General features: G+C 39.6%; 1 protein-coding gene across 6 annotated transcripts in view; it reads right to left on the bottom strand.

Moving 5' to 3' along the window:
• Positions 1-26,270, bottom strand: part of LOC131367818 (arf-GAP with Rho-GAP domain, ANK repeat and PH domain-containing protein 1-like) — a 73,732-nt gene that overhangs the window by 31,719 nt on the left and 15,743 nt on the right. For 4 of the 6 annotated variants that reach the window (XM_058413353.1, XM_058413350.1, XM_058413351.1 and 1 more), the window contains exons 2-13: positions 24,565-25,670; positions 13,951-14,054; positions 12,936-13,024; positions 12,755-12,855; positions 10,657-10,821; positions 9,684-9,753; positions 9,119-9,239; positions 8,334-8,524; positions 7,054-7,160; positions 6,554-6,753; positions 5,711-5,796; positions 4,261-4,443 (exon numbers count right to left, since the gene is read on the bottom strand). In XM_058413353.1, coding sequence (XP_058269336.1) covers positions 4,261-4,443; positions 5,711-5,796; positions 6,554-6,753; positions 7,054-7,160; positions 8,334-8,524; positions 9,119-9,239; positions 9,684-9,753; positions 10,657-10,821; positions 12,755-12,855; positions 12,936-13,024; positions 13,951-14,054; positions 24,565-25,589 — 2,442 coding nt within the window. In that variant the 5' untranslated portion in view covers positions 25,590-25,670. Of the gene's footprint in view, positions 1-4,260; positions 4,444-5,710; positions 5,797-6,553; positions 6,754-7,053; positions 7,161-8,333; positions 8,525-9,118; positions 9,240-9,683; positions 9,754-10,656; positions 10,822-12,754; positions 12,856-12,935; positions 13,025-13,950; positions 14,055-20,782; positions 21,068-24,564; positions 25,671-26,270 lie in introns of those variants that run through there. The other 2 variants (XM_058413354.1, XM_058413355.1) reach the window with 2 other exon arrangements.

The raw sequence follows: 26,270 nt of genomic DNA, 5'->3' as shown, positions 1-26,270 counted from the left end.
GTGTGTGTGTACTGTTGGGTGTGATAGTTGTATAGTTGTGTGTGTGTGTGTACTGTTGGGTGTGATAGTTGTATAGTTGTGTGTGTGTGTGTGTGTGTGTACTGTTGGGTGTGATAGTTGTATAGTTGTGTGTGTGGTGTGTGGTGTACTGTTGGGTGTGATAGTTGTATAGTTGTGTGTGTGTGTGTGTGTGTGTACTGTTGGGTGTGATAGTTGTATAGTTGTGTGTGTGTGTGTGTGTGTGTACTGTTGGGTGTGATAGTTGTATAGTTGTGTGTGTGTGTGTGTGTGTGTACTGTTGGGTGTGATAGTTGTATAGTTGTGTGTGTGTGTGTGTGTGTGTACTGTTGGGTGTGATAGTTGTATAGTTGTGTGTGTGTGTGTGTGTGTGTACTGTTGGGTGTGATTGTTGTATAGTTGTGTGTGTGTGTGTGTGTGTGTACTGTTGGGTGTGATAGTTGTATAGTTGTGTGTGTGTGTGTGTGTACTGTTGGGTGTGATAGTTGTATAGTTGTGTGTGTGTGTGTGCTGTTGGGTGTGATAGTTGTATAGTTGTGTGTGTGTGGGTGTGTGTACTGTTGGGTGTGATAGTTGTATAGTTGTGTGGTGTGTGTGTGTGTGTGTGATAGTTGTATAGTTGTGTGTGTGTGTGTGTGTGTACTGTTGGGTGTGATAGTTGTATAGTTGTGTGTGTGTGTGTACTGTTGGGTGTGATAGTTGTATAGTTGTGTGTGTGTGTACTGTTGGGTGTGATAGTTGTATAGTTGTGTGTGTGTGTGTGTGTACTGTTGGGTGTGATAGTTGTATAGTTGTGTGTGTGTGTGTGTGTGTACTGTTGGGTGTGATAGTTGTATAGTTGTGGTGTGTGTGTGTGTGTGTGTGTACTGTTGGGTGTGATAGTTGTATAGTGTGTGTGTGTGTGTGTACTGTTGGGTGTGATAGTTGTATAGTTCTGTGTGTGTGTGTGTGTGTGTGTACTGTTGGGTGTGATAGTTGTATAGTTGCGTGTGTGTGTCTGTACTGTTGTGTCTGATAGTTCTATAGTTGTGTGTGGGTGGGTGTGTGTAGTGTTGGGTGTGATAGTTGTGTAGTTGTGTGTGTGTGTGTGTGTTCTGTGGGGTGTGTTAGTTGTATAGTGGTGTGTGTGTGTGTGTGTGTGTACTGTGGGGTGTGAAAGTTGTGTAGTTGTGTGTGTGTGTGTGTGTACTGTTGGGTGTGATAGTTGTATAGTTGTGTGTGTGTGTGTATGTTGGGTGTGATAGTTGTATAGGTTGTGTGTGTGTGTACTGTTGGGTGTGATAGTTGTATAGTTGTGTGTGTGTGTGTGTGTACTGTTGGGTGTGATAGTTGTATAGTTGTGTGTGTGTGTGTGTGTACTGTTGGGTGTGATAGTTGTATAGTTGTGTGTGTGTGTGTACTGTTGGGTGTGATAGTTGTATAGTTGTGTGTGTGTGTGTGTGTGTGTACTGTTGGGTGTGATAGTTGTATAGTTGTGTGTGTGTGTGTGTGTGTACTGTTGGGTGTGATAGTTGTATAGTTGTGTGTGTGTGTGTGTGTACTGTTGGGTGTGATAGTTGTATAGTTGTGTGTGTGTGTGATGTGTGTGTGTACTGTTGGGTGTGATAGTTGTATAGTTGTGTGTGTGTGTGATGTGTGTGTGTACTGTTGGGTGTGATAGTTGTATAGTTGTGTGTGTGTGTGTGTGTGTGTGTGTGTGTGTGTACTGTTGGGTGTGATAGTTGTATAGTTGTGTGTGTGTGTGTGTGTACTGTTGGGTGTGATAGTTGTATAGTTGTGTGTGTGTGTGTGTGTACTGTTGGGTGTGATAGTTGTATAGTTGTGTGTGTGTGTGTGTGTGTACTGTTGGGTGTGATAGTTGTATAGTTGTGTGTGTGTGTGTGTGTGTACTGTTGGGTGTGATAGTTGTATAGTTGTGTGTGTGTGTGTGTGTGTGTACTGTTGGGTGTGATAGTTGTATAGTTGTGTGTGTGTGTGTGTGTGTGTACTGTTGGGTGTGATAGTTGTATAGTTGTGTGTGTGTGTGTGTGTGTGTACTGTTGGGTGTGATAGTTGTATAGTTGTGTGTGTGTGTGTGTGTGTGTACTGTTGGGTGTGATAGTTGTATAGTTGTGTGTGTGTGTGTGTGTGTGTGTACTGTTGGGTGTGATAGTTGTATAGTTGTGTGTGTGTGTGTGTACTGTTGGGTGTGATAGTTGTATAGTTGTGTGTGTGTGTGTGTACTGTTGGGTGTGATAGTTGTATAGTTGTGTGTGTGTGTGTGTGTGTGTGTGTGTACTGTTGGGTGTGATAGTTGTATAGTTGTGTGTGTGTGTGTGTGTGTACTGTTGGGTGTGATAGTTGTATAGTTGTGTGTGTGTGTGTGTACTGTTGGGTGTGATAGTTGTATAGTTGTGTGTGTGTGTGTACTGTTGGGTGTGATAGTTGTATAGTTGTGTGTGTGTGTGTGTACTGTTGGGTGTGATAGTTGTATAGTTGTGTGTGTGTGTACTGTTGGGTGTGATAGTTGTATAGTTGTGTGTGTGTGTGTGTGTGTGTACTGTTGGGTGTGATAGTTGTATAGTTGTGTGTGTGTGTGTGTGTGTACTGTTGGGTGTGATAGTTGTATAGTTGTGTGTGTGTGTGTGTACTGTTGGGTGTGATAGTTGTATAGTTGTGTGTGTGTGTACTGTTGGGTGTGATAGTTGTATAGTTGTGTGTGTGTGTACTGTTGGGTGTGATAGTTGTATAGTTGTGTGTGTGTGTGTGTGTGTGTACTGTTGGGTGTGATAGTTGTATAGTTGTGTGTGTGTGTGTGTGTGTACTGTTGGGTGTGATAGTTGTATAGTTGTGTGTGTGTGTGTGTGTGTGTACTGTTGGGTGTGATAGTTGTATAGTTGTGTGTGTGTGTACTGTTGGGTGTGATAGTTGTATAGTTGTGTGTGTGTGTGTGTGTGTGTACTGTTGGGTGTGATAGTTGTATAGTTGTGTGTGTGTGTGTGTGTGTACTGTTGGGTGTGATAGTTGTATAGTTGTGTGTGTGTGTGTGTGTGTACTGTTGGGTGTGATAGTTGTATAGTTGTGTGTGTGTGTGTACTGTTGGGTGTGATAGTTGTATAGTTGTGTGTGTGTGTGTGTGTGTACTGTTGGGTGTGATAGTTGTATAGTTGTGTGTGTGTGTGTGTGTACTGTTGGGTGTGATAGTTGTATAGTTGTGTGTGTGTGTACTGTTGGGTGTGATAGTTGTATAGTTGTGTGTGTGTGTGTACTGTTGGGTGTGATAGTTGTATAGTTGTGTGTGTGTGTGTGTGTGTACTGTTGGGTGTGATAGTTGTATAGTTGTGTGTGTGTGTGTGTACTGTTGGGTGTGATAGTTGTATAGTTGTGTGTGTGTGTGTGTGTGTACTGTTGGGTGTGATAGTTGTATAGTTGTGTGTGTGTGTGTGTGTGTACTGTTGGGTGTGATAGTTGTATAGTTGTGTGTGTGTGTGTACTGTTGGGTGTGATAGTTGTATAGTTGTGTGTGTGTGTGTGTACTGTTGGGTGTGATAGTTGTATAGTTGTGTGTGTGTGTGTACTGTTGGGTGTGATAGTTGTATAGTTGTGTGTGTGTGTGTGTGTGTGTACTGTTGGGTGTGATAGTTGTATAGTTGTGTGTGTGTGTGTGTGTACTGTTGGGTGTGATAGTTGTATAGTTGTGTGTGTGTGTGTACTGTTGGGTGTGATAGTTGTATAGTTGTGTGTGTGTGTGTGTGTGTACTGTTGGGTGTGATAGTTGTATAGTTGTGTGTGTGTGTGTGTGTGTGTGTACTGTTGGGTGTGATAGTTGTATAGTTGTGTGTGTGTGTGATGTGTACTGTTGGGTGTGATAGTTGTATAGTTGTGTGTGTGTGTGTGTGTGTGTACTGTTGGGTGTGATAGTTGTATAGTTGTGTGTGTGTGTGTGTGTGTACTGTTGGGTGTGATAGTTGTATAGTTGTGTGTGTGTGTGATGTGTACTGTTGGGTGTGATAGTTGTATAGTTGTGTGTGTGTGTGATGTGTACTGTTGGGTGTGATAGTTGTATAGTTGTGTGTGTGTGTGTGTACTGTTGGGTGTGATAGTTGTATAGTTGTGTGTGTGTGTGTGTGTGTGTGTGTACTGTTGGGTGTGATAGTTGTATAGTTGTGTGTGTGTGTGTGTGTGTGTGTGTGTACTGTTGGGTGTGATAGTTGTATAGTTGTGTGTGTGTGTGATGTGTGTGGAATCAGCTGCAGCTCTTACGTTGTTGAGCTCTGTCTGGTTGCCGAACAGTGGGTGGTAGCGGCGGTATTTGCCTTCGCGGTATTTAGCCGTGATGAAATGACGGCGCTTGTCGCTGCTACTGGATGGAGTCAGGGCCTCGCTGGGTGGGATGTTAGCTGCCCAAAACTGATTGGCTCGCTCGTTGCCTAGCTCCAGAAAGAGCTGATACCAAGACAAAAAAAAATAAGAAAATAAGAGAAAAGAAAACCAGACAGACAGACAGATAGACAGACAGATAGACAGACATCAATAAAAAAAAAAAAAATATTAAGCCACAGTAGTTTGTTGGGTGTTTCAGCCACGTTCACACAAGCTCAGTTGTGTTTCTGTGTATTGTGTGTGACCACTGCTGTGTTTTTTTACTTATTTCTGCGGGGTGGTGCTGGGTAGGGTTTTTTTTTTTTTTTTTTAATGCAGTATACATTTTTCACACAAACACTTTCAAAGACATGACCCGTTCTCTACCCAGTAATCCCCATCCCAACATATTTACTTTAAATAAATAAATTAACTAGAATTTTAAAAAAGAGGATCCTCAATTTACTTCAAAGATGGAGAAGTACATTCTTCTCAAAGTAAGTCAGTAAATGGTCTCAAATTCTATAAAATGTCGGTTGATGCTCTAAGAACCATAGCCATGATGATGATGATGATGACGTGGTTTAGGTGACTTCCTCTCCTTCTGATTGTGAGTGTTGCAAAAAGCCAAAGCATGTATTTTATCTCCCCTGACACCAAACTCATTATTGGGTTAAGATGAATTAAATTAAGTTAAAAGCTGTGTTTAAAATATCAAAAAACCTAAACAGTTTCACTCTGGGTGACGGTCAGAACATGTGGGTTAAATCTGCCTTCAAGCTATCGCAGCGATCGCATGCTTCATTTACGTGTGGATATTCTGTTAATAGCTTTATTCAAGGAGTTCTTGCATATCTCAGCTCCCCTACCCTTTCTGTCTATTGATATTTCTATTGATGACCCAACCCAGCTATGATTCAGGGGCACTGAGCTTAGATAAACTGACAAACCTGAAGATAAAGGAAAAAATGTTGTGTAGATTCATTTTATTTAGCAAGATCAATTCGTAATTAGCAAAAATGATTAGGAAAGATATATTAATATTGATATATTAATATTGATATTACTTGATATATTGATGTTTTTATCATCAATATATCAAGTAATATCAATATTAATATATCAATATAAAGAAAGTCACTCCATTTAACAAGGCCCAGGTAATGCCATTACCTTAAACTCTTAAACTCAGACGGAAGCCAGAAAAAGACGGTTATTGCGTATAAGGTTTACAAAGAAAAACCTGTGAAATGAAATGTCTGGTACACAAACTGAGAAACACTGAAGATATCCATAAAACTAACAGAAAAGAGATTTTTAAAATAATTAAAACAAAAAAAATGTAGCATACCTGGATTAAATCATCTGTCCACACCTTTCTGTCCATTTTGAGACTCCGTACTTTTGATATGCTCGGACCAAGGCTGCGGTGTTCTCCTAGAACAGAGAAAAAAGAAACATCAATCACAACAGATTCAGTTTTAAGTCAATGACCTAGAATCTATACCATTATAATCTACATTAAAGGCTAATCAAAATGCAGGCAACTTTAATCTATTTATATTTTGAACTAATTCTTTAAATGGACTTGAATTGAGATAAGATACATGATAGTACTGATGATTAGTACTGAAGAGATTTTCATGAATTTGAGAAGGTTGTTAATTAGCTTGGTAAAGGGTCAGAGTTCCCAGCAGACTGACCGTGAGGGTAGGGTTGTATTTGCGGTGTATTTATTGGGTATTAAATACCAACTTGAATGAAGAAGAGTTTAACCGTTCAAATTTAATATCCTGCTGTTGAACAACTAAAAATAAAAATGAACAAATCAAGCACAAGGCATGCGTGTGATAGAAGAGTAGAAGAATAAAAGAGCTGAAAACAAAAAAATGTAAAAAACTATAGTACACATCAGTAGATGAGATGTTTTTTGTTTTTTTTCCAGATGTGTGCTCTTTTGAAACTCTAGTAGATTGGCATCGTGTAAGCAAGCTCATGCTGTGCTCCAGTTTATCATTAGCTTATTTAGCAGAAATTATTTCAGTACTTGTTTAATATATGGTACTTTTTTAGGTGGTCATGTTGGTGATTGGTGGTGTAATAATGCTGCAGATATTTGGGTGATGTTTACTACAGTAACACAGTTTGTAATGCTCTCAGAGTCGTTATTTGTTGTTATATTTGAGAGTCTTACCTGCACAGCGCTTGCAGAAGACAACACCCAGATTAATAGCTGCCCACTCGGGGTTGGTGGCACTACAGTCTGCACATTTCTGATTGGACAGCTCTGACCATATCTTCTCTGCAACCTCATAGTTAGAAAGGGCTTCTGCAATGGAGTTCCTCATCGCCTCCATCCACTGGTCCTTTAGCTGGTCAGTTTCTGCCACAAAACTACACACAGGGAGACAAAAAATATCATCAATCACTATAACTAACCACTATTACTGATCAATACATCTGACCCCCATCACTAACCACCCTCACTGACCTCCATCAATGATCACTACAACTGACCACTAACCAGTTTCACTGACCTTGATCACTAACCACTATCATTATGATCACCTACTTTCCTAAATTTCATCACTGATCACAATACCTGACCTCCATTACTGCCCTCCACCAGAGAAAGACAGAGAGAGAGAGAGAGAGAGAGACAGAGACAGAGACAAAGACAGACAGGTGACTAACCTGAATATGCGGTAAGGTGTGGTCAGGTCGAACGCTCTTCTGTCCATGTCCTTCACATTCCCAACATTCATATCTATAGCCGTGATCCCAATCCCCAGCTTATAGTCCTGAAAAACAAACCAGTGTATTTAGCAACCACATGCGTGCACACACACACACACACACACACACACACACACACACACACACACACTTGTTAAGACACAGCAGTTTTTTTATATGTGGCAATTAGAGTTTTAAGAAAAGCTGCAGTGTTTCCTTAACACACACTGAAACCACACACACAGTTGAAACCAGCAAAGATGGCATCATGAAGAGGGAAAATTATGTAGAAATATTGCAGCAATATCTCATGACATCAGCCAGGAAGTTAAAGCCTGGGTGCAAATGAGTCTTCCAAATGGACAATGACCCTAAGCATACCACTAACTTAGTTACAAAGTGGCTTAAGGACAACAAAGTCTGTTTGTTTTGGAGTGACCATCACAAAGCCTTGATCTAAGTGTCCTGTGTTCTTTTGTGTTGTCTTTCTTGTATTTATTGTCTTTTGCACTGTCTTGTCTCTGTTTGCACCTAGCTGCACACTGTGCACTTTACGTGGCTAAGACAAACTTCTGTCCTAGCTCTGTGGTGTTGTTTGTTGTTTTGTGTTGAACTCTTGTTGTTGTATGTTTATGTAGCACCAGGTCCTGGAGAAACGTTGTTTCATTTCACTCTGTACTGTGTCAGCTATATGTGGTTGAAATGACAATAAAAGCTTCTTGAATCTTGAATCGAATCTCAATCTTATAGAAATTTTGTGGGCAGAGCTTGAGTAAAGTGGACTACAAACCTGATTCAGTTACACCAGCTCTGTCAGGAGGAATGGGCCAAAATCCCAGCTAACTATTGTGAGAAGTTTGTGGAAGGACACGCAAAATGCTTGACCGGTCATACAGGTTAAAGGCAATGCTACCAAATACTAAGGAAATGTATGTAACTTCTGACTTTGAAGTAAGTAATCAAAATTCTCTAAAAAAAAAATCCTCTCTCATTATTCTGGCTTTTATCAAACAGAAATAATTTTGGTCATCTTAACTGACCGATAAGGGGAAAAGTTCAGTCTGATTTAATGTCAGACAGTGAGAAAAAAATGGTTAATGGACTTTTTATAGAGTGTATGTAAACTTCTGGTTTGAACTATATGTGTGTAAAATACACGTGTAATTTAAAGAAATCACATGACACTACAGAACACCTGAAACACCATTAATGTTGCTGTTGATTTTAATATGAATTACCTCAGCGTTTTTGTAAAGGAACACTTTATCTCCACACACTATGGTGTAGAGTTTAGAGCGCAGGCCGCGGAGCTCCAGGTAGCCTTTCATCTCTGAGGTCACACAGGGGTTTGGGGCCAACTCAGAGCTGGACTTCAGGCGAGATGAATTAATGCTATCTTGTAGCATAGACAGCCAATCATTCCTCTCCACTGACACACACAAAGAAGTAAGTTAATTTCCTCCAAAAAAATGACATTGCTTTCTAAGAACTGAGGAAGATTCTTCAAAATTCATTTCAAAAGTGTTAATGTGTTTCTGAGGATACTGAACATCCATCACCTCACATTAGTTTGAGCTCAACACACACACCACCCACCATGTAGAGGACATATCAACAAATGTAATGGACACAACATGTTCACCACAAATTAAGAACCACTGCCCTAAAACTACATCAGCGTGTGTGTGTGTGTGTGTGTGTGTGTGTGATTACAGAGAAAGTGGGTGTGGTCTGAGATGGTGTGATAATTTACATTCAAGTTTTCATTACATATTAGCTACATTAGCCTCATAGCCTCAGTTCGAGAATAAAGAAGCCAAACAGGTCCTGGGTGTTTGAGTAGCTTTCAGAGTAAACTGATATTCATGTAAAAGAGTGTTTCAGACTGGACCTTCCTTTCACAGGTTCTGGGTAGAATCCAGTCAGTAAAGCTTCTAAAGCAGAAACCTTTGGGCCAGCTAAGAGTGTAACAGACACAATGATTTATTAGAACACACACACACACACACACACACGTACTTACAGTCACTCTCAGCCCGAAACAGGAAGGTGCGGTTATGAGTGACCACCTCAAACTTCTGATCTCCCACACTGGCCACTGAAGTGATGGAGGACGTGGGTATGATCCGCTTTGAATAGACATCCTGCAAAAAAACATTTTACATTTTAACTTAATTACTGGAGGAGAGACCAATTAAAAAAAAAACACATAATAGCAATTACACCAATATTATTTTCTGAAGTGGGAGATTTATTACATTTTTATTTAAATTGAATGTACTTTTAAATTAATGTGTAATTAATAATAATAATAATCTCTAAAGTTTAATGCTCATGAAGCAATATGACAAAATTAGAACCACCCTTATCTTTTTAAGATTTTTATTAATATACAGTATAATTATAACTTAATAAGTTATAACTTATAAGTTAATTAATTATATTTAATATATACTACAATTGATTATATTCATAATATAATTCACTGATGAAAAACTGAATTTAACTGAATGTTTATATAATCATTGCTTTGGTTGTATATGATTTAGAAAACAGAAAACATTTCTCTAAACAGAAATAAAACACACTTTGTCATTGTCGAAGTATCGTAGATAATCAGCGTCCAGCTTGACCCAACGCCGCTGATAGATAAGAGACCTGAGGAGACAAAGCATTCATTCAACTTGCTTTAAATTAGCTTCCGAACCTATAAGATCTGGAGAAATCATTCTTTCTCATCACAACAGAAGCTGAGTGACTTATTAGGCTTTAAACTCCTCTTCAGTTATAAATGATCAAACTGAGCTTCAGTAACAGCACCTGAAGCTATCGGAGCGGATCAAATGTCACATTTAAAAGCACAGAAACGTCATTACAGTGTGACTTGTTAAATTTATAAAGTAAGCAGCAAGGCAAATTCAAAACGTTCATTCACGTGTGATTATTGTGGCTTCACAGGGGCGGCTGCAGTTTTCCGAAGCACGTTTCTCACAGCTTCACCACTGAAGGAACGTGCGAGTGTGTGTTTTTGTTCCACAAAATTATTGCAAACTCAGCATGGCTGTGTATAACCAATGTTCATGATCACCAACTGTTAAAATAGATTTTATTCAATAAGAGACAATAAAGATGATGTGCTGAGATTTCACATGCTCTTTTCATCACAGGAAAAATAAATACTGGGTTTAATTCATGTCTGGAGCTCCTGGAGCTGTGATGCTCCCTAAAGGAAGCTTATGGAACTACAGCTTAACATGAACAGGAAATTGAACAATATTAAACTTTGTATTAAACAGGAGGCTGTTGTTGTGAGAGAGCAATTTTAACAAAGAGTTCATGTCAGAAAACTCTCAACACACCCACACCCATGCACAAGTGGTATAAATGGTGTGTACTACATGTAGTACACTGCAGACGGTGCAAAATGCTGTACACTAGGCAGAGAACACAAGTTGTGCGTGTGTATGTGTGTGTGTGTGTGTGTGTGATGGACATCTCATGGGACTTTAGTGTAACTGTATGTTGGGATTATAACTGCACACTGAACACTGTATTATTTACCCCTGAGGAGGATTCTTGTCGAGCCAACCCATCTTGATGACCGGACTGAGCTGGGGAGTGGAGTCGTCCCTGGGAGGCGGGGCTAACACTGGTCCTGTGGCAGGCAGGTAGATGCTGTTCTGGCTGCCAGAGAGTCGGCTATAATCCTCGATCCACGAGTGCCGCCTGAGAGAGTTACACACGTCAGAGACAGAGCAGAGTCTGAACGAGTGACTTCACACTGCACTAAAGCAGGATCTGATGCCTGCTGTTCAATCACCATTCTTAATTTCGGTCAGAAACAAAGCCACAGTGACTTTTAAGTCAACACTGAACAAGTCTTTTTAAAGGCAAAATATTTTTATTACAAAATCAGATGAACAGGTCACATACTGCAACTTCCCTTAGAAACTAAAATCAGTGTGGTTTCAAGGTTCTGTGCAGACTCACAGCTTTCAGACTGAACATCTGGAAAAGTATTCTGCTGTCTATAAGCTGAATTCATCTTCAGTAGGATTCTGATCTCAGATATCAGAGCTGTAAGAGTTCTTCTGTTGTGTAACACTGACATTGTACATTTTTATGAAGAGACAATTCACTACTGATACACCTGTGAGCACTGAGGACAGAGACACGTCCACCTCGGGTCTGTTCACGAGGTGAAATTAACAGCAGCTTGCGCTCATGTTTAATGGTCACGTCACCTGCTCGTGCTCTGCCTCATGCTCAGGTCAGCCGTCCTCACGCTCACTATTAAACACACTGAAATAACATCTGAAACATAAAACTCAGCAGGAGGAGCTGATCACAGACATTTACACCGCACGCTGCATCTGCAAAGCTAACAGCATTGTGGATGACCCCACACACCCCTCACACACACTCTTCACCCTCCTGCCATCTAGAAAGAGGTACCGGAGCATTCGGGCCCTCACAACCACTAGATACTGGCTTCTAGATACTTTCTTTCCTCAAGCCATCAGGCTCCTCAACACCCAGGATTGAACTGTTCTACACTCTCTCACACACACACACTCAGGACTGAACTGTATACAACTCTCTGTCTCTCTCACACACACACTCTCTCTCTCGACTATGTGGACGCACGCACACACACATTTATATTGTTCATTACTTATTGCACTACCTCAACCTGTCATCTGCTGCTATAGTTATATTTATGTTTATTTCTATTTGCACTACCTCAACCACTGCTGTTGTATTTTTGCACAATATTTTTTCACATCATTTCATTTTATCTTATTTTATTTCACTTGCATTCCATTACACATGTTCTTTTCCTTCTTTTTCGGCGCTAATTGTCCTGTGTTTTTTGCACTGTCTTGTCTATGCTCTGTTTGCACCTAGCTGCACACTGTGCACGTTACGTGGCTAAGACAAACTTCTGTCCTAGCTCTGTGGTGTTGTTTTGTGTTGAACTCTTGTATGTTTATGTAGCACCAGGTCCTGGAGAAATGTTGTTTCATTTCACTATGTACTGCGTCAGCTATATGTGGTTGAAATGACAATAAAGCTTCAGCACACAACACAACAACAACAACTGAGATAAATAAACCTCCATGATTTATTAACACTCTGTAAGCTACTCATCTTACTATCAGTACTGATCAGTATCCAAAACACACACACACACTCAACGTAAAAAATAGTATTGATGCATGAGTGCATTTTAAATTACAATAAAACGCATATTAAAGATTACATGTATATATGTATATATGTATATAATCTACATTGAATATACTCTTCACACTAAACCTCTTTTACAAACAGCTCACCCCTGTGTTTAACATCTCCAGCTGCTTGAACAGTCACTAATACGTGTCTCAGAACAGCCGCATTTCACAGGTTGCTATGGCAACCTGATTGCCAAAGAGGAACCTTCTGCTCAGACCTGCCCTCTAGTGGACAGAGCTTTTATTTCTCCGTGTGTATGAGATCATCCGAGTCGGTGCTCTGGAGTTTGATTCTGCCTTCAGTTACAAAGCTTTTACATCACATGCTGTATAAACAAACGGGAAACTAAATCAAACACCACACTGCTCCTACAATACAGAGCTGTTAAGTAGTTTCATTACATGGTCAAAGAATGACTTACTTCTCTGTCACGGGCTCGTCATCCTCATCAAGGAGCTCATCATCGCTGTACAGGCTGCTGCGCCGAGACTCCCGCACACGGGGAAGAGGCAAGAACGTGCTCTATTGGACAACAAGGCTGTCAATGAAAAACCATCTCTAGTGAAGAACTATAAAATGTACACACACACAAACATACACACCTTATCTGCCATTTCTATAGGATCGCTGCCTGCAGACTTTGCCGTTTCAAGCTCCTCATAGCTGTCTGAACTGCCTGTAGAGTCCAACCCTGAACGAACACACACACACACACATATACACACATACATACATATATTCATTTCAATTCAATTCGAATAAGAAAGCAGTGTGAAACTGACCAGGACACAAAGAAAGAACATTTATTAGCTAATAACTTAATAAAACTCTGGACACAGTATCATTACCACAGTGCAGCTCACAAAATCCTCTGAAGATCAACAAGAAACAAACACTTTCTGAAAACGCAGGTCAGGTGAGACGTCACAGGTGAACACATGGGTTTTATACAACAGACATCATAAATAATCTGCACCAGCTGAACATGACCTTCTTACACATATCTTCTGCTCTACATTTAATTTTAATCAATATTAAATAACGAGTTCCTCCAGTTATTATATACTACATTATATAGTATATTATTAATAAACTTATGTAAATGTTATATGAAATTTCACCATAGGTGGAAATGGTCCTGAAAGACTTTGTTGGAAAATCCTGAATTTATTTATTCATTGTCACAGAAATATTATTAAGTAAAAGAAGTTGATTCTAATCCAAATAAATACTTTGATAATATTTTTTTAATTTAAGGACAGGAAGTACTGAGGAAAATGTTATACAAGCTGCTCTTTTTGCTACTGAATATAGAAAAAAAGGAGTTGAGAAATTAAACTGTGATTAAAATGTTTCCAGTCTTGTTAGTGTGGGTTTTTAGGGTTTATATAAAGGGAAATGATGTGTAACATAACGACCTTTAACCCTAACACGTAGATCAGGAAACAAGCAGAAAGTGTAGAAACAGATTACGCTCTGGATTACAAGCTACTTTTCACTGTTTCACAAATCAAAAGACTTTTAAACGACTCTGAAACAGACGAAATGTGAAGTTATTAATAACAGCTGAATTTAACCTTGAAATTGTAAACACTTTAATGTTTTTCTTCTACTCACGTCTCTGACTGGGCACCGACACGGCCGCTAGCTGAGAGGTTTCTACACGGGTTTTTATCTGGGCTGTGACGTCCAGACCACTGAGATTATCTGATGGAGACGAGCTGTAGGAGAGAGACCGACAGACAGAGAGAGAGAGAGAGAGAGAGAGAGAGACACAGCCAGACAGACAGAGAGAGAGAGACAGAAAGACAGAGTGAGAGACAGACAGTAAGAGAGATATTTACACAGTGATGTACAAAATAAGAGCACAAAAGATCACCTAAAATTTGAGCGTTACAGCAGTCACAAACGAGTAGGAAGTGTAGAGGCCCTTGCTTTGAACACCACCAGAATGTCTGCAGCTGCTGGACATGGCTAGTTCCTCACATTGCCCTGTGTGATCTCACTCTAGCCTTTTTGCAGTCTTTTCCATGGTTCAGTAACTGTAGTAAGTTTCTTAGTAATAAACATTGTTGCTGAGGATTTTCCAGAGATTTTAGATCAGGACTCTGTATGTGTATGTATATATATATATATATTATATATATATATATATATATATATATATATATATATAAATATATATATATATATACACACACACACACACACATTATATATATATATATATATATATATATATATATATATATATATATATATATATATATATATATATATATATATATATATATATATATACACACACACACATATGTGTGTGTGTGTGTGTGTGTATCTCCACATACACAAACAAAGAGCAAAAGATATAACATAACCTTTTACGCATTTAAACAGAAAAGGAAAATCACAGAGAAATATTTATATCTTGACAAGACTTACAATTACACTAATAAAATACAGAACACACACACACACACAAAACTTTAGCTCTTTAATACTCTATAATAGACCCTCATCCCTAATTATAAGTGGAATAAAATAATTTAAAAAAATCAGCTAATAGATATAGATCATCTGAACCTGAACTGCAAGAGAAACCGCAAGATATGTTACTGAATTATTTGTTCAACTAATGGTAAAGACTGACCTTTCCTCATACTCACTGTGACAGGATACACACACACACACACACACACACAGCTGATCTACATGGCATATTTTCAGGCCTGTAGGAGATGTGTATCGATGCTGGATGCTAGAGTTTATAGTATCTAGCTTTGTGAAGATGGTTTCTGTGGTTAGTGTGAGAACTCTGTGTGCTCCAGATGAAACCAGAACCCTCAGTGTGCCCTCTCTATGTGGACTGTTCAGTGTCTAAACCAGTGAGAGTTCCTTCATCTCTCCTACCACCGGCCTTGTTACACCCTCACAATGGGACGCACAATATTTCATCAAAAGATAAATCATTTATTACAATTTTGTTTTTGTCCAACAGCAACATTTAATGTCAGTGAAACAAGTTCACACCTAGGTTCTAACAGCTATGAGATATAAATATATACATAAGCAACCGAGAAGCCGCAAAGAAGAAGCATAAACATCTCTGTCCCGAAAACGTCTGAAAACTCAGCTACACCTTCACCTCTGTTACAAAGCACTGACACTGGAGACTCTTTCCATACATGTTAAATACAGCTCTCCTTACAGAAAACTGCACCATGTGTTACACAACCATTACACATGATTTTTAAATCCATTTATGTGACATGTGCGCTGTCCACATGCATCAACTGTTACTATAGAAATGCAAATTAGTACCTTCACAAATTACAATTAACATTAATAAAACCTGTGAGTTGCAGCTGGACGACTGTCAGAGCTGCTGTTCTAGATTCAACACCAATTTGACATCAACAAATTCAACATCTAACTGTAGATATGAAGGACAATGATGCATTTTCTTCAAATAATATTTTTCAACATAATAATATCATGAATTCTAACTCAGAAATAACTCACTGAAAGGTTCAGGAAACTATTAACTATACTGTACTATTACTATTATATTATTAAACTATACTATTAATTAATTATTCATTTAATGTATAATTAAATTATCATATAAATAAAGATATACAGGCAGCATGGTGGCTTAGTGGTTAGCACATTCGCCTCACATCTCCAGGGTCCTAGCTTGGTGGGTTTCCTCCAGGTGCTCCGGCTTCCTCCCACAGTCTAAAGACATGCTTCTAGGCTGAGTGGAGTCTCTAAATTGTGTGTGTGTGTGTGTGTGTGTGTGTGTGTGTGTGTGCGCCCTGCGATGGGTTGGCACTCCAGGGTGTATCCTGCCTTGATGCCCAATGATGCCCGAGATAGAAACAGGCTCCCCGTGACCCGAGGATAGATCGGATAAGTGGTACAGACAATGAAATTCATTGGAAAAACAAATATATCCTGAATGAACATTAATAAAACATGCTTATTTTAGGTTTTAATTTTTCCTCACAACTCTTCCCAATAAAAACCCTAAACCTTCAGCTTCAGCTGCTTCCTGTTACTCAGACGTGTGTGTTTCCTGTAACCCTGTGACTCCATCGCTGAACATTCTCTGATGATGCAAACCATAACGTTATCCAACATGTGACTGTGTAAACTGTGTCTGAAATCTACAAAGCTGAAATCATGGAACATAAAAAAACTATTCGACACCATTGTGTATCATAAATAACAATATTAATTAATAAAGTCGTGTGTTCATACTGAAAACTCCAAAAACAACAACAACAAGTGCATTCAAATACCCGGATGATGCACATATTCTCAAAACAGCTGACCACACGCTGGGGGACAAGGCGTCTTTTGAACATCTCACATTGTGCAATTTATTTTTCACCATTTTAAAATTTGTCTGAATTCTTCTGAAGCTGGTGTAGCAGCGTAGCATTACGGGTTTGACCTCACTCACCATTGACAGTGACATGGCCTCTACTTCTGCTCAGTAAAAAAAAAAAACCCATTAACATTCATTTGAGACGAGACGACACTTAACACACAAGACGCTAGAGTACACAGAAATGTTTACACAGGACATACACACAGTCACACAATTAACCTCAGGACACCGCATCTTCTCACAGTCATCAAGCTTCGTATAGAAGATAAATATAAACAAGTGACACGCTGCAGATGGGTAAAAATGCTGAAAGTCAGCTGAAGTGAACCAGAGCAGCTTTACTAATCAAACACATAACAGGTCCACACTGAGACTCAGTTCAGCTCCTCAGGTCATGAATGATAATTTGCTCGTGTGAGTGCTCTATGAGTGGTCAGCAATTCGGGTTACAAACTAAACACAGCGCATTATCAAAATTTTGTATTTCATTTTTAAACTAGGAAAATACAACAAACCATTTTTTTTCCATTACTCTACTTTTCACACATGTTGCAAATCATCCTCATCCTCATCATCCTTATCCTCTGTAGTGAAATATTTGATATTAAATTAGAAAAAATAGAATCTAGAAACATGTTCACTTTTTAAACAAAGCCACATACAAGTTTTTGCTGTTTTCTCTCTCTCTTCCTCACACACACACAAACTGAAGAGCAAAACACACCAAATTTAACAGTTTTTTTTTCTAGAAAAATGTTGAAATACAGAAAAGCCTAAATGAAGCAACACTCAGTCTGCATGTATGTTTCTATTCTGAGAAGATCACATGGTTACTGAATTAACACAGAAACATCTGAAATCTAATAAAACTGACTTTTTATTTGCACCTCAGCATTTTACGATGAACGTGTGTTGTTCTGTAACTCCAGTGTGACGAAGGATAACACACACACGTGACTTACAGCCGAGAAACACCACGATATCGATCTCACGACAGGAGACACCACAATACACAATCCTGACATCTGAAACATTATGACAGCTTTTTTAATTTTTACTTTTTCTTAATCTTGTTTGCAGATTATTCTTCTTAGTGGATCTTTAATATTATAAAATGTTTTACAGATTTTTAAGAAATGTTTCCTCTTTTCAGTGTCATTCTGAACTCTCATGACACAAGGCACAAGATTTTTCAGCACAGTAAAAAGAGTTAAACAGAGCAGGGTCACCTTCCTGTGTATGAGATTTTGACTCATCTTCAAGGCACTACCTGTTTCTTCTCAACTGAGCTTCCAAAAATGAGACTGAACCGTTATCACATCCCTAATGTGCACAGTGCTGTTGCTAAATGCTAACACTAATGCTAAGTCATCTTATTGCGTCTGTGCTCAAAAAACTTGTTTCGTCTTAAATAGCTTTAAACACATTAATACACACGCAGTGCACTTTTCCAAGCCATACTTTTAATCTGTGGATATTAAATAGAAACAGAGCTCATGCATGATGCTAACGGAGAGGACGAATTAGCTTCCTTATTTCTGTTCAGCTTTAAATCGTCTTCACATTTTTTGCAAGTTACGGTTCTTCTTAAAGTCGAAATAAACTGAAATAACCTCGATGCAAAATAACTTCCAGAGTAGTGCTCAGTGATTTACACGATCTGAGTACATGAACTCAGTTCATTCGAAGAAATGCTGTAACGTCATTTTCAAAAAAGATCAAAACGAGATTGTACGAGTTGCATATTTAATTTATTTCATTAAAAGCATAGGTATCTGCTATTTAAGAGGTCAAACCAATATCTAGGAAAAACACAGCCTGCTTGACCGGGTAAATTCCTCCGACAGACTGAGCTTCTGCCAAAACACTGCGATTAAAAAGACTCCGATAAACAAGGCAGCACTGCAGCAGGGATCGAGCTCGTAGCACAGGAAGGTACAGAGATATGAGGAAAAAGTCAGAGGAACATGTTTCTGTAAAATGTAATGCTGCAGCCTAAGCAGTAATTCGTCACTCTGAATGACCTCGGCTTTGGCACGCCATAGGAAAACCGACGTCTGACGTGTTTGTGAGCCGAGTGAAGTGTATTTTCTTTCTCGAGCAACAAGCTGTAAAGTCAGAAGGTGTGTGTATGCAGATTAATCTAAAGCTTAATGCTTGTGTATATACATGTACAGTAGAGCTCATTAAAAGGTTCGAAGTTGTTCATTTCTGATGCTTTTTCAAATCAGATATCATTTTGGAAACAGAGAAGGAACTTGGATTTGAGAATAGAACACGTCCACTTCTCAGTTGCCGTGACATTTCATATCATGAAAGACATTTACTGCCCATTTACTCTGGGGAGAAAAAAGAGAAGCATCTATAAAGCAAACTGTAGAATACTAATCAAACATATAACACACATCCAGGTCTGGACCAAGATTCAGTTCAGTTCATAATCATGAGTCTATTAAGTTGTTTTGCATGTGCAAGTGCTCTCTGATTGGTCAGCATTTCGGTGGGTGGGGATAATTATAAATTATTACTATAATTACAAATAAAACAGCTGAAAGATCAAATTTTGTATTTAGTGTTTTTTTTATTTGGAAAATGTACCATTATTATAATTTTTTTAATACTCAACTTTTCACCCATGCTGTTGATGTTAATAATAATAATAATAATAATAATAATAATAATAATAATAATAATCATCATCATCAGTAGTGAAATATTTGGTATTAAAATTAAAACAATACAATCTAGAAGCATGTTGACTCTGTCCAAGCTTTAATCACCATCACAGAGTTTTTGCTGCTCTCTCTCTCTCCCTCAATAAATCCATCCTTTATTTGAATATACACAACGCAGCATTCTGTGTGCACTTTACATCACCATTGACCTTAACTAGCAGAGCTGTTTCAGAACCTGAAGAGGCGATTTCATTAAATGTCATTCACCTCTGTGTGTCATGACGTGACAGATGTTGATGAGCTTCTTCACAGGTTCTATTCCACAGTAAATACTAAGTGAGTCATTCAGAGTTAATGAGATGAAACGAGGTGAAACGCGGGCCTCAGGACCTCAGAGGATTATCAGACGTAGGTTCCTCTTTGACGCAGAGCTCAGTTTTCATTTCAGTTCTGACTTGCTGCCTCAAAAACATATCACTCTTTTTTTTTACACACCAGTTGTTTGTCCTTTTAGTTTTTAGATTAATTCATTTCAATTTCATGGTTGCCTTTTAAAGCAGTTCCTTGAACCCACTTGTCAGATCTCTTCATTCAAATAGTATAGAAATACTATAAAAGAAGGAAAGAGTGATGAATCAAATCAAAACCATTGTCAGTTCTCTCAGCTTCAGTTTTGTAAAGATATCAGCTGTAATCTTCCACTGATCTGTTTATTGTCTCTGTTTACATGCTGCTGAATTCTGGACTCTGATTCTGTTTTATTTTGGAAAGTATCTTCTACAAAGCGTTCTAAATAAAGTGGCTTGTGTTTGTGCCTCCAGGAGACGGTGAGTCTTCTACCTCTGTACACACAAACGGCTAATATCACATCAATAAAGCAACCCTGTAATCAAAGGGTAACACTTCACACTGCTAGCAAACAATGTGAACTAGCATCATGATTAACCAGCTAACACACACACACATAGATAACTGTTCTTTCAGGTTGTCGGGGAGACTAATAGAGGACAACTGCACAAAACAGTTTTATCTGTTTAAGACTGATAGAATAAAATAATCTCTTTCTCTCGGGCAGACTGCAGTGCAGTGGTGTGGTGTAAAGAGGAAGTGTTTCACTGACGCTAAAGAACACAACTCTACAAAAGCATTCAGCATTTTTAAATGTCAGAAAATGTGAAAGAAATGAAATGACAGATCCAGCTCCATGATCAACCAATTAAAAATGCAAAGAATGTTTCTCAACATCTCACACACACACTTCACATGAATGCCCAAAAAAAACTCAAAAAGATGGACAGAAAGTAGAAAGGTAGGAAGCGATAGTAGACTTATTAAAGAAAAGCAAGTTCTTTTAGCTCTCCTTTCTCGGTTTACTCACATGCTTCGCGCAGGAACAGTCCTCCATGATCAGAGACACACACATCCACAGAGCGCAAGATGATGAAAAAGAGGAAGAAGCATGGTGTAAACAGGTGGCAGAGAGAACCGAGTATCAGACACCCGGCAACTCGGCTCAGAGAACCACAATGAGAGAGGAGGAGTGAGACTTTAGGAGTGAGACAGGAGAGAGAGGGCAACCACATGAAGACAAGGCGGAAGTGTAGAGAGCCTTTAGAAACATACAAGCTACAGCTGTGCGTGTGTGTGTGCTTGTTCGCTGGCCTATTTAAGGTGACTTCAGAGCTTCCTGAATTCTCTTTCCCACACACACACACACAGGTCTGACCCTAGACTTGTTTTTCCTCTTCACACTGAGTACAGAACACTGACTCCTTCCCTCTTTCCCTCAACTGCAGAACCAAAAGGAAATGAGGTAAAACAATACACAAAGACTTCAGGAAGAGCTGAAATAGAACACACACACACACACACACACCCATTGTGAACACTACACTAAAAAGTATACATGTCTCTTTAATGTGGCATTTACATGAATGTACTTCCTACTTTTTGGTATTTTTAGTTTCATTATTATTATTATTATTATTATTATTATTACTACATTTTATTCTATATTTTAAAATGTATTAAATTTTATATCTATATTCCACTGTTTCACAAAGTGGGGTATGAAGAGTTTTTGGTTCGAATCCCGCCTCTGTCATGCGTGTGAGGAGTTTGCATGTTCTCCCTGTGCCTCAGGGGTTTCCTCCAGGTTCTCTGGTTTTCTCCCCAGTCTAAAGACTTGTGCTGCAGGCTGATTGGCTCTAACAGATGGATGGATTTTTCAGTTTAATGGGCTGATGAATATTGTCCACATGAATCAAATGACAGTTCCAATAAATAATCAAAAAAAACTTAAAATTTAAAATAATGAGCCTAATATGTGAAGAGTTGAGTAATCATGTAGTGATGAGGTCTGACTGTATAACATTTCCAGAATGTTCCATTCCTAATAACCAATTTACTGCTATTACCTAATTTCCTGATCACATGATGTTTTGATGTATATGATTATTTAATCACAGCACTTTGAGCTATCACATGTATAAAAAAGTGCTTAATGAATATATTAGAAATATTATTTTTACTAAACTGTGTTTCATTAAAAAGTGCATGGAATTAAATCACAGCAAGTTTAGAAAGTTTATATCTCACCCAATCAGCTGCTTCTCACACCTCTAACAGGAGCATGCTTTCCGTCACCTGGGCAGGTGTGTGCTTTTAAATCAGAATCTACTCGACAGGAAGAACTTCAAGTTATGAGTCGTGTGTGAGTGTGTGTGTGTGTGTGTATGTGTGTGTGTGTGTGTGTGTTTCAATGAAACTGAGCTGTCCGAATGAGACATTAAATTTTACTGTAAACATGAAATTCCACCAGAATGTGAAGCTTTCGGAGAACATTCTGCGCTGAAGTCCACACTCATGTTAACTTCCCATAAAATTTCAGACTTGAGCTGATGAATTTGTACAATAGCATCCGAGAATTAACCAAGAACAGACAGTAATGCCACTTCACCATTGGAAATGGGACTGAAATACCGAACACATCACAGACTGATATGAGGAAGTGGCTGAATATACACTATATTGCCAAAAGTATTCGCTCACCTGCCTTGACTCGCATATGAACTTAAGTGACATCCCATTCCTAATCCATAGGGTTCAATATGACGTCGGTCCACCCTTTGCAGCTATAACAGCTTCAACTCTTCTGGGAAGGCTGTCCACAAGGTTTAGGAGTGTGTTTATGGAATTTTTGACCATTCTTCCAGAAGCACATTTGTGAGGTCACACACTGATGTTGGACGAGAAGGCCTGGCTCTCAGTCTCCGCTCTAATTCATCCCAAAGGTGTTCTATCGGGTTGAGGTCAGGACTCTGTGCAGGCCAGTCAAGTTCATCCACACCAGACTCTGTCATCCATGTCTTTATGGACCTTGCTTTGTGCACTGGTGCACAGTCATGTTGGAAGAGGAAGGGGCCAGCTCCAAACTGTTCCCACAAAGTTGGGAGCATGGAATTGTCCAAAATGTCTTGGTATGCTGAAGCATTCAGAGTTCCTTTCACTGGAACTAAGGGGCCAAGCCCAGATCCTGAAAAACAACCCCACACCATAATCCCCCCTCCACCAAACTTTACACTTGGCACAATGCAGTCAGACAAGTACCGTTCTCCTGGCAACCGCCAAACCCAGACTCGTCCATCAGATTGCCAGATGGAGAAGCGCGATTCGTCACTCCAGAGAACGCGTCTCCATTGCTCTAGAGTCCAGTGGCGGCGTGCTTTACACCACTGCATCCGACGCTTTGCATTGCACTTGGTGATGTATGGCTTGGATGCAGCTGCTCGGCCATGGAAACCCATTCCATGAAGCTCTCTGCGCACTGTTCTTGAGCTAATCTGAAGGCCACATGAAGTTTGGAGGTCTGTAGCGATTGACTCTGCAGAAAGTTGGCGACCTCTTCGCACTATGCGCCTCAGCATCCGCTGACCCCGCTCCGTCAGTTTACGTGGCCTACCACTTCGTGGCTGAGTTGCTGTCGTTCCCAAACACTTCCACGTTCTTATAATACAGCTGACAGTTGACTGTGGAATATTTAGGAGCGAGGAAATTTCACGACTGGATTTGTTGCACAGGTGGCATCCTATCACAGTTCCACGCTGGAATTCACTGAGCTCCTGAGAGCGACCCATTCTTTCACAAATGTTTGTAAAAACAGTCTGCATGCCTAGGTGCTTGATTTTATACACCTGTGGCCATGGAAGTGATTGGAACACCTGATTCTGATTATTTGGATGGGTGAGCGAATACTTTTGGCAATATAGTGTATATGTATATATATTATATACACACACACACACAGAGAAACCTAACCCTACTGGAGTTTGCAGTGTAACAGCACCACCACGTGGCAGACACTCCAAACAGCAGCACTTTATTCAAACTCAACACTCATAACGCAGTAAGATCAGGAAGTACAGCAACTTCAGAGCTCTTACAGCGCATCTGCTCCACTTTTACATAAAATCTGATCGCATAATCTCACTACTGCATTCTGGGCTCTGGTTACACAATAAAGATTGCACTTTAGATTGTTGAGTGAAGTCACACTGACTCACAGACACTACATGATTTATTAAGAGATTAGTAACAGTGCTGTACATAGTGACACTTAGTACAAAACTGAAAATGTGATATAAAAAAGGATTGCTATGGTACTAGAGAGAATTAGCAAGCTGAGCGTGTAACATTTCGATGCTAGTTCACATGAGCGAGTGTGTTCATGTTCTCAGGAAAAATCATCCAGGAAGTTGTGCTAATGTTTTGTGTTTGATTTTAAAAAGCACTTCCTGAAATTTCTTCTGAATACCAAAAGGTGGCGCCAGCAACGTGGACTGACAGCAACAAAACTCAGATTCTTTGACCACACACACACACACACACACAGTTAAAGCCTATTTTAAACCTGTGATTCAGTAGATTGTGAAAATCATGCGACTACTCCTCAAACCACCGAACAGGAAACAAAGCCAAATAAAATAAAAAAAACAGAGTTGCAGCACTGAAAGCACATATTTATTCCTCTGTGACCACAAACATACAACTGTCCTCTGCAATAACTGTGATTTGCATAGAAACAAACTATTACATTATAAAACAAAACTTATGAAACTGATAAGTGAAAGCAATAAGCAACAAATCAGATCACTGGCTTACCTGAGCGCTATCGGGCTCCTGGGAGGATGTGTGGTCTTACTGCTGGATGCCTTGGTGGTACGGGGGGGTATGGGGGGTCTGCGGGGGGACCTGGTAGGCAGGGTGACTTTAGGCTCTCTGGGGGTTACTACAGCATATGATTTTGGAGGGAGAGGAGGAATGCCTAATTCAGCAAGACCTGGTGAAGAACATTGTTCATACAGGTGGAACTGTTCCACTGCTGCTGCTGCTACAGATGATGATGATGATGATGATGATGATGATGATGATGATGATGAAGACAATGAGGAGGATGAGGAGCAAGATGGAGAGACATGTGATGGTGAGATAGCTAATGGTGAAACTGGCAATGCTGAGACTGGCAATGGTGATATAGGCAATGGTGAGACTGGTGATGGTTTCCGATCTCCAGTTTGCCGCCTTGGAGCAACAGGCAGGTTCCGTGACTGGGGCCGAACTGGAACAGGAAGTGAAGAGGGCACAGGTCTTGGCTGAGCCACCTTGGTGAAAGATACAGACATGAGATCACTAGGAGTCACAGACACGTCCCCGGTGGTCATCGCCGCAGTAACGGAAACAGTCGAAAACCGTACCGGAGGACAATTCTGAGTTGCCCGAGGCGGAATTGGGGGCGGACCTTTCTTATGAGTCACGGGATTATTAGTGGGAAGGTTCTGTTTCTGATCTTGTGGTCCACCAGTTCGTGAGCAGTTTAATTCCGAGTTAGTGCCTGCAGAAGCGCGGAATTTTGTCCTTTCCTTTGGAATAGGCCTTTGTCCCTCTTCCTCTTCCTCGCCACTGATCACTCGTTCTGAAGGGAAAAGCTTCTGCAGGCTCCCTAGGATGCGCTTCCGATGGCCCGGCAAAGCCACCCCCATGCACTCCAGTTGACAGGCAGTCAACTCCCGGCATTCCCGTACAGTTCTGAGACCCGCCTCATGGAAGGCCGGACTGTACTGCTCAAGACGGAGCCCCCCAAGCCACTCGTAAACGGACTGCAAGCCTTCTGCTGAGGGAGACAACATGGCCTCCTAATAACACTGAACAACACGCAGAGTCTCTGTTCCAGCAAGAACCAGTTTAGGTCATTGTCTGAAGATAATCATCTGTGGACAATGCAGAAAATACAACTTCATCAGTGACCTCTTCAACTACAGCTTTGTTTTTAAACACTAATAATAATTACATTATCCAGGACATCATCCACTGCTGCTTTATCATCATAGTGCAGTAACCACGGTCATTGTTCATATGACTGTTTATAGCTGTTAAAACCCGGGGTCATGTCAACAGACAACCTTTTTTTTTCTTTTTTTTTTGTTTTTTTTTTTTTTTTAGAAGCAAAGAAAATTCTGAAGGTCAGCGGTCATTTTCAATTCAATTCAATTTATTTTGTATAGTGCCTTTAACAATGAACATTGTCTCAAAGCAGCTTTACAAAAGAAGAGAAACAGAGAAAGGGGAGGGGAAAAATTAAAATAAAAAAATAACTAAATAAATAGAAATAAGAATAAATTATTAAATTAAATTATTAAACTATTTTATTTTATCCCTAATGAGAAGCCTGTGGTGACGGTGGCAAGGAAAAACTCCCTGTGATGATATGAGGAAGAAACCTTGAGAGGAACCAGGCTCAGAAGGGAACCTCATCCTCATCTGGGTGACACTGGACAGTAAATAATGTAACTGTAACTGATTAATGTCCT

This window comes from Hemibagrus wyckioides, linkage group LG17, assembly GCF_019097595.1.
Source record: "Hemibagrus wyckioides isolate EC202008001 linkage group LG17, SWU_Hwy_1.0, whole genome shotgun sequence".
Lineage (NCBI taxonomy): Eukaryota > Metazoa > Chordata > Actinopteri > Siluriformes > Bagridae > Hemibagrus > Hemibagrus wyckioides.
Note: the sequence above shows the minus strand (reverse complement) of the source record. Positions and strands in the feature narration are given on the sequence as shown.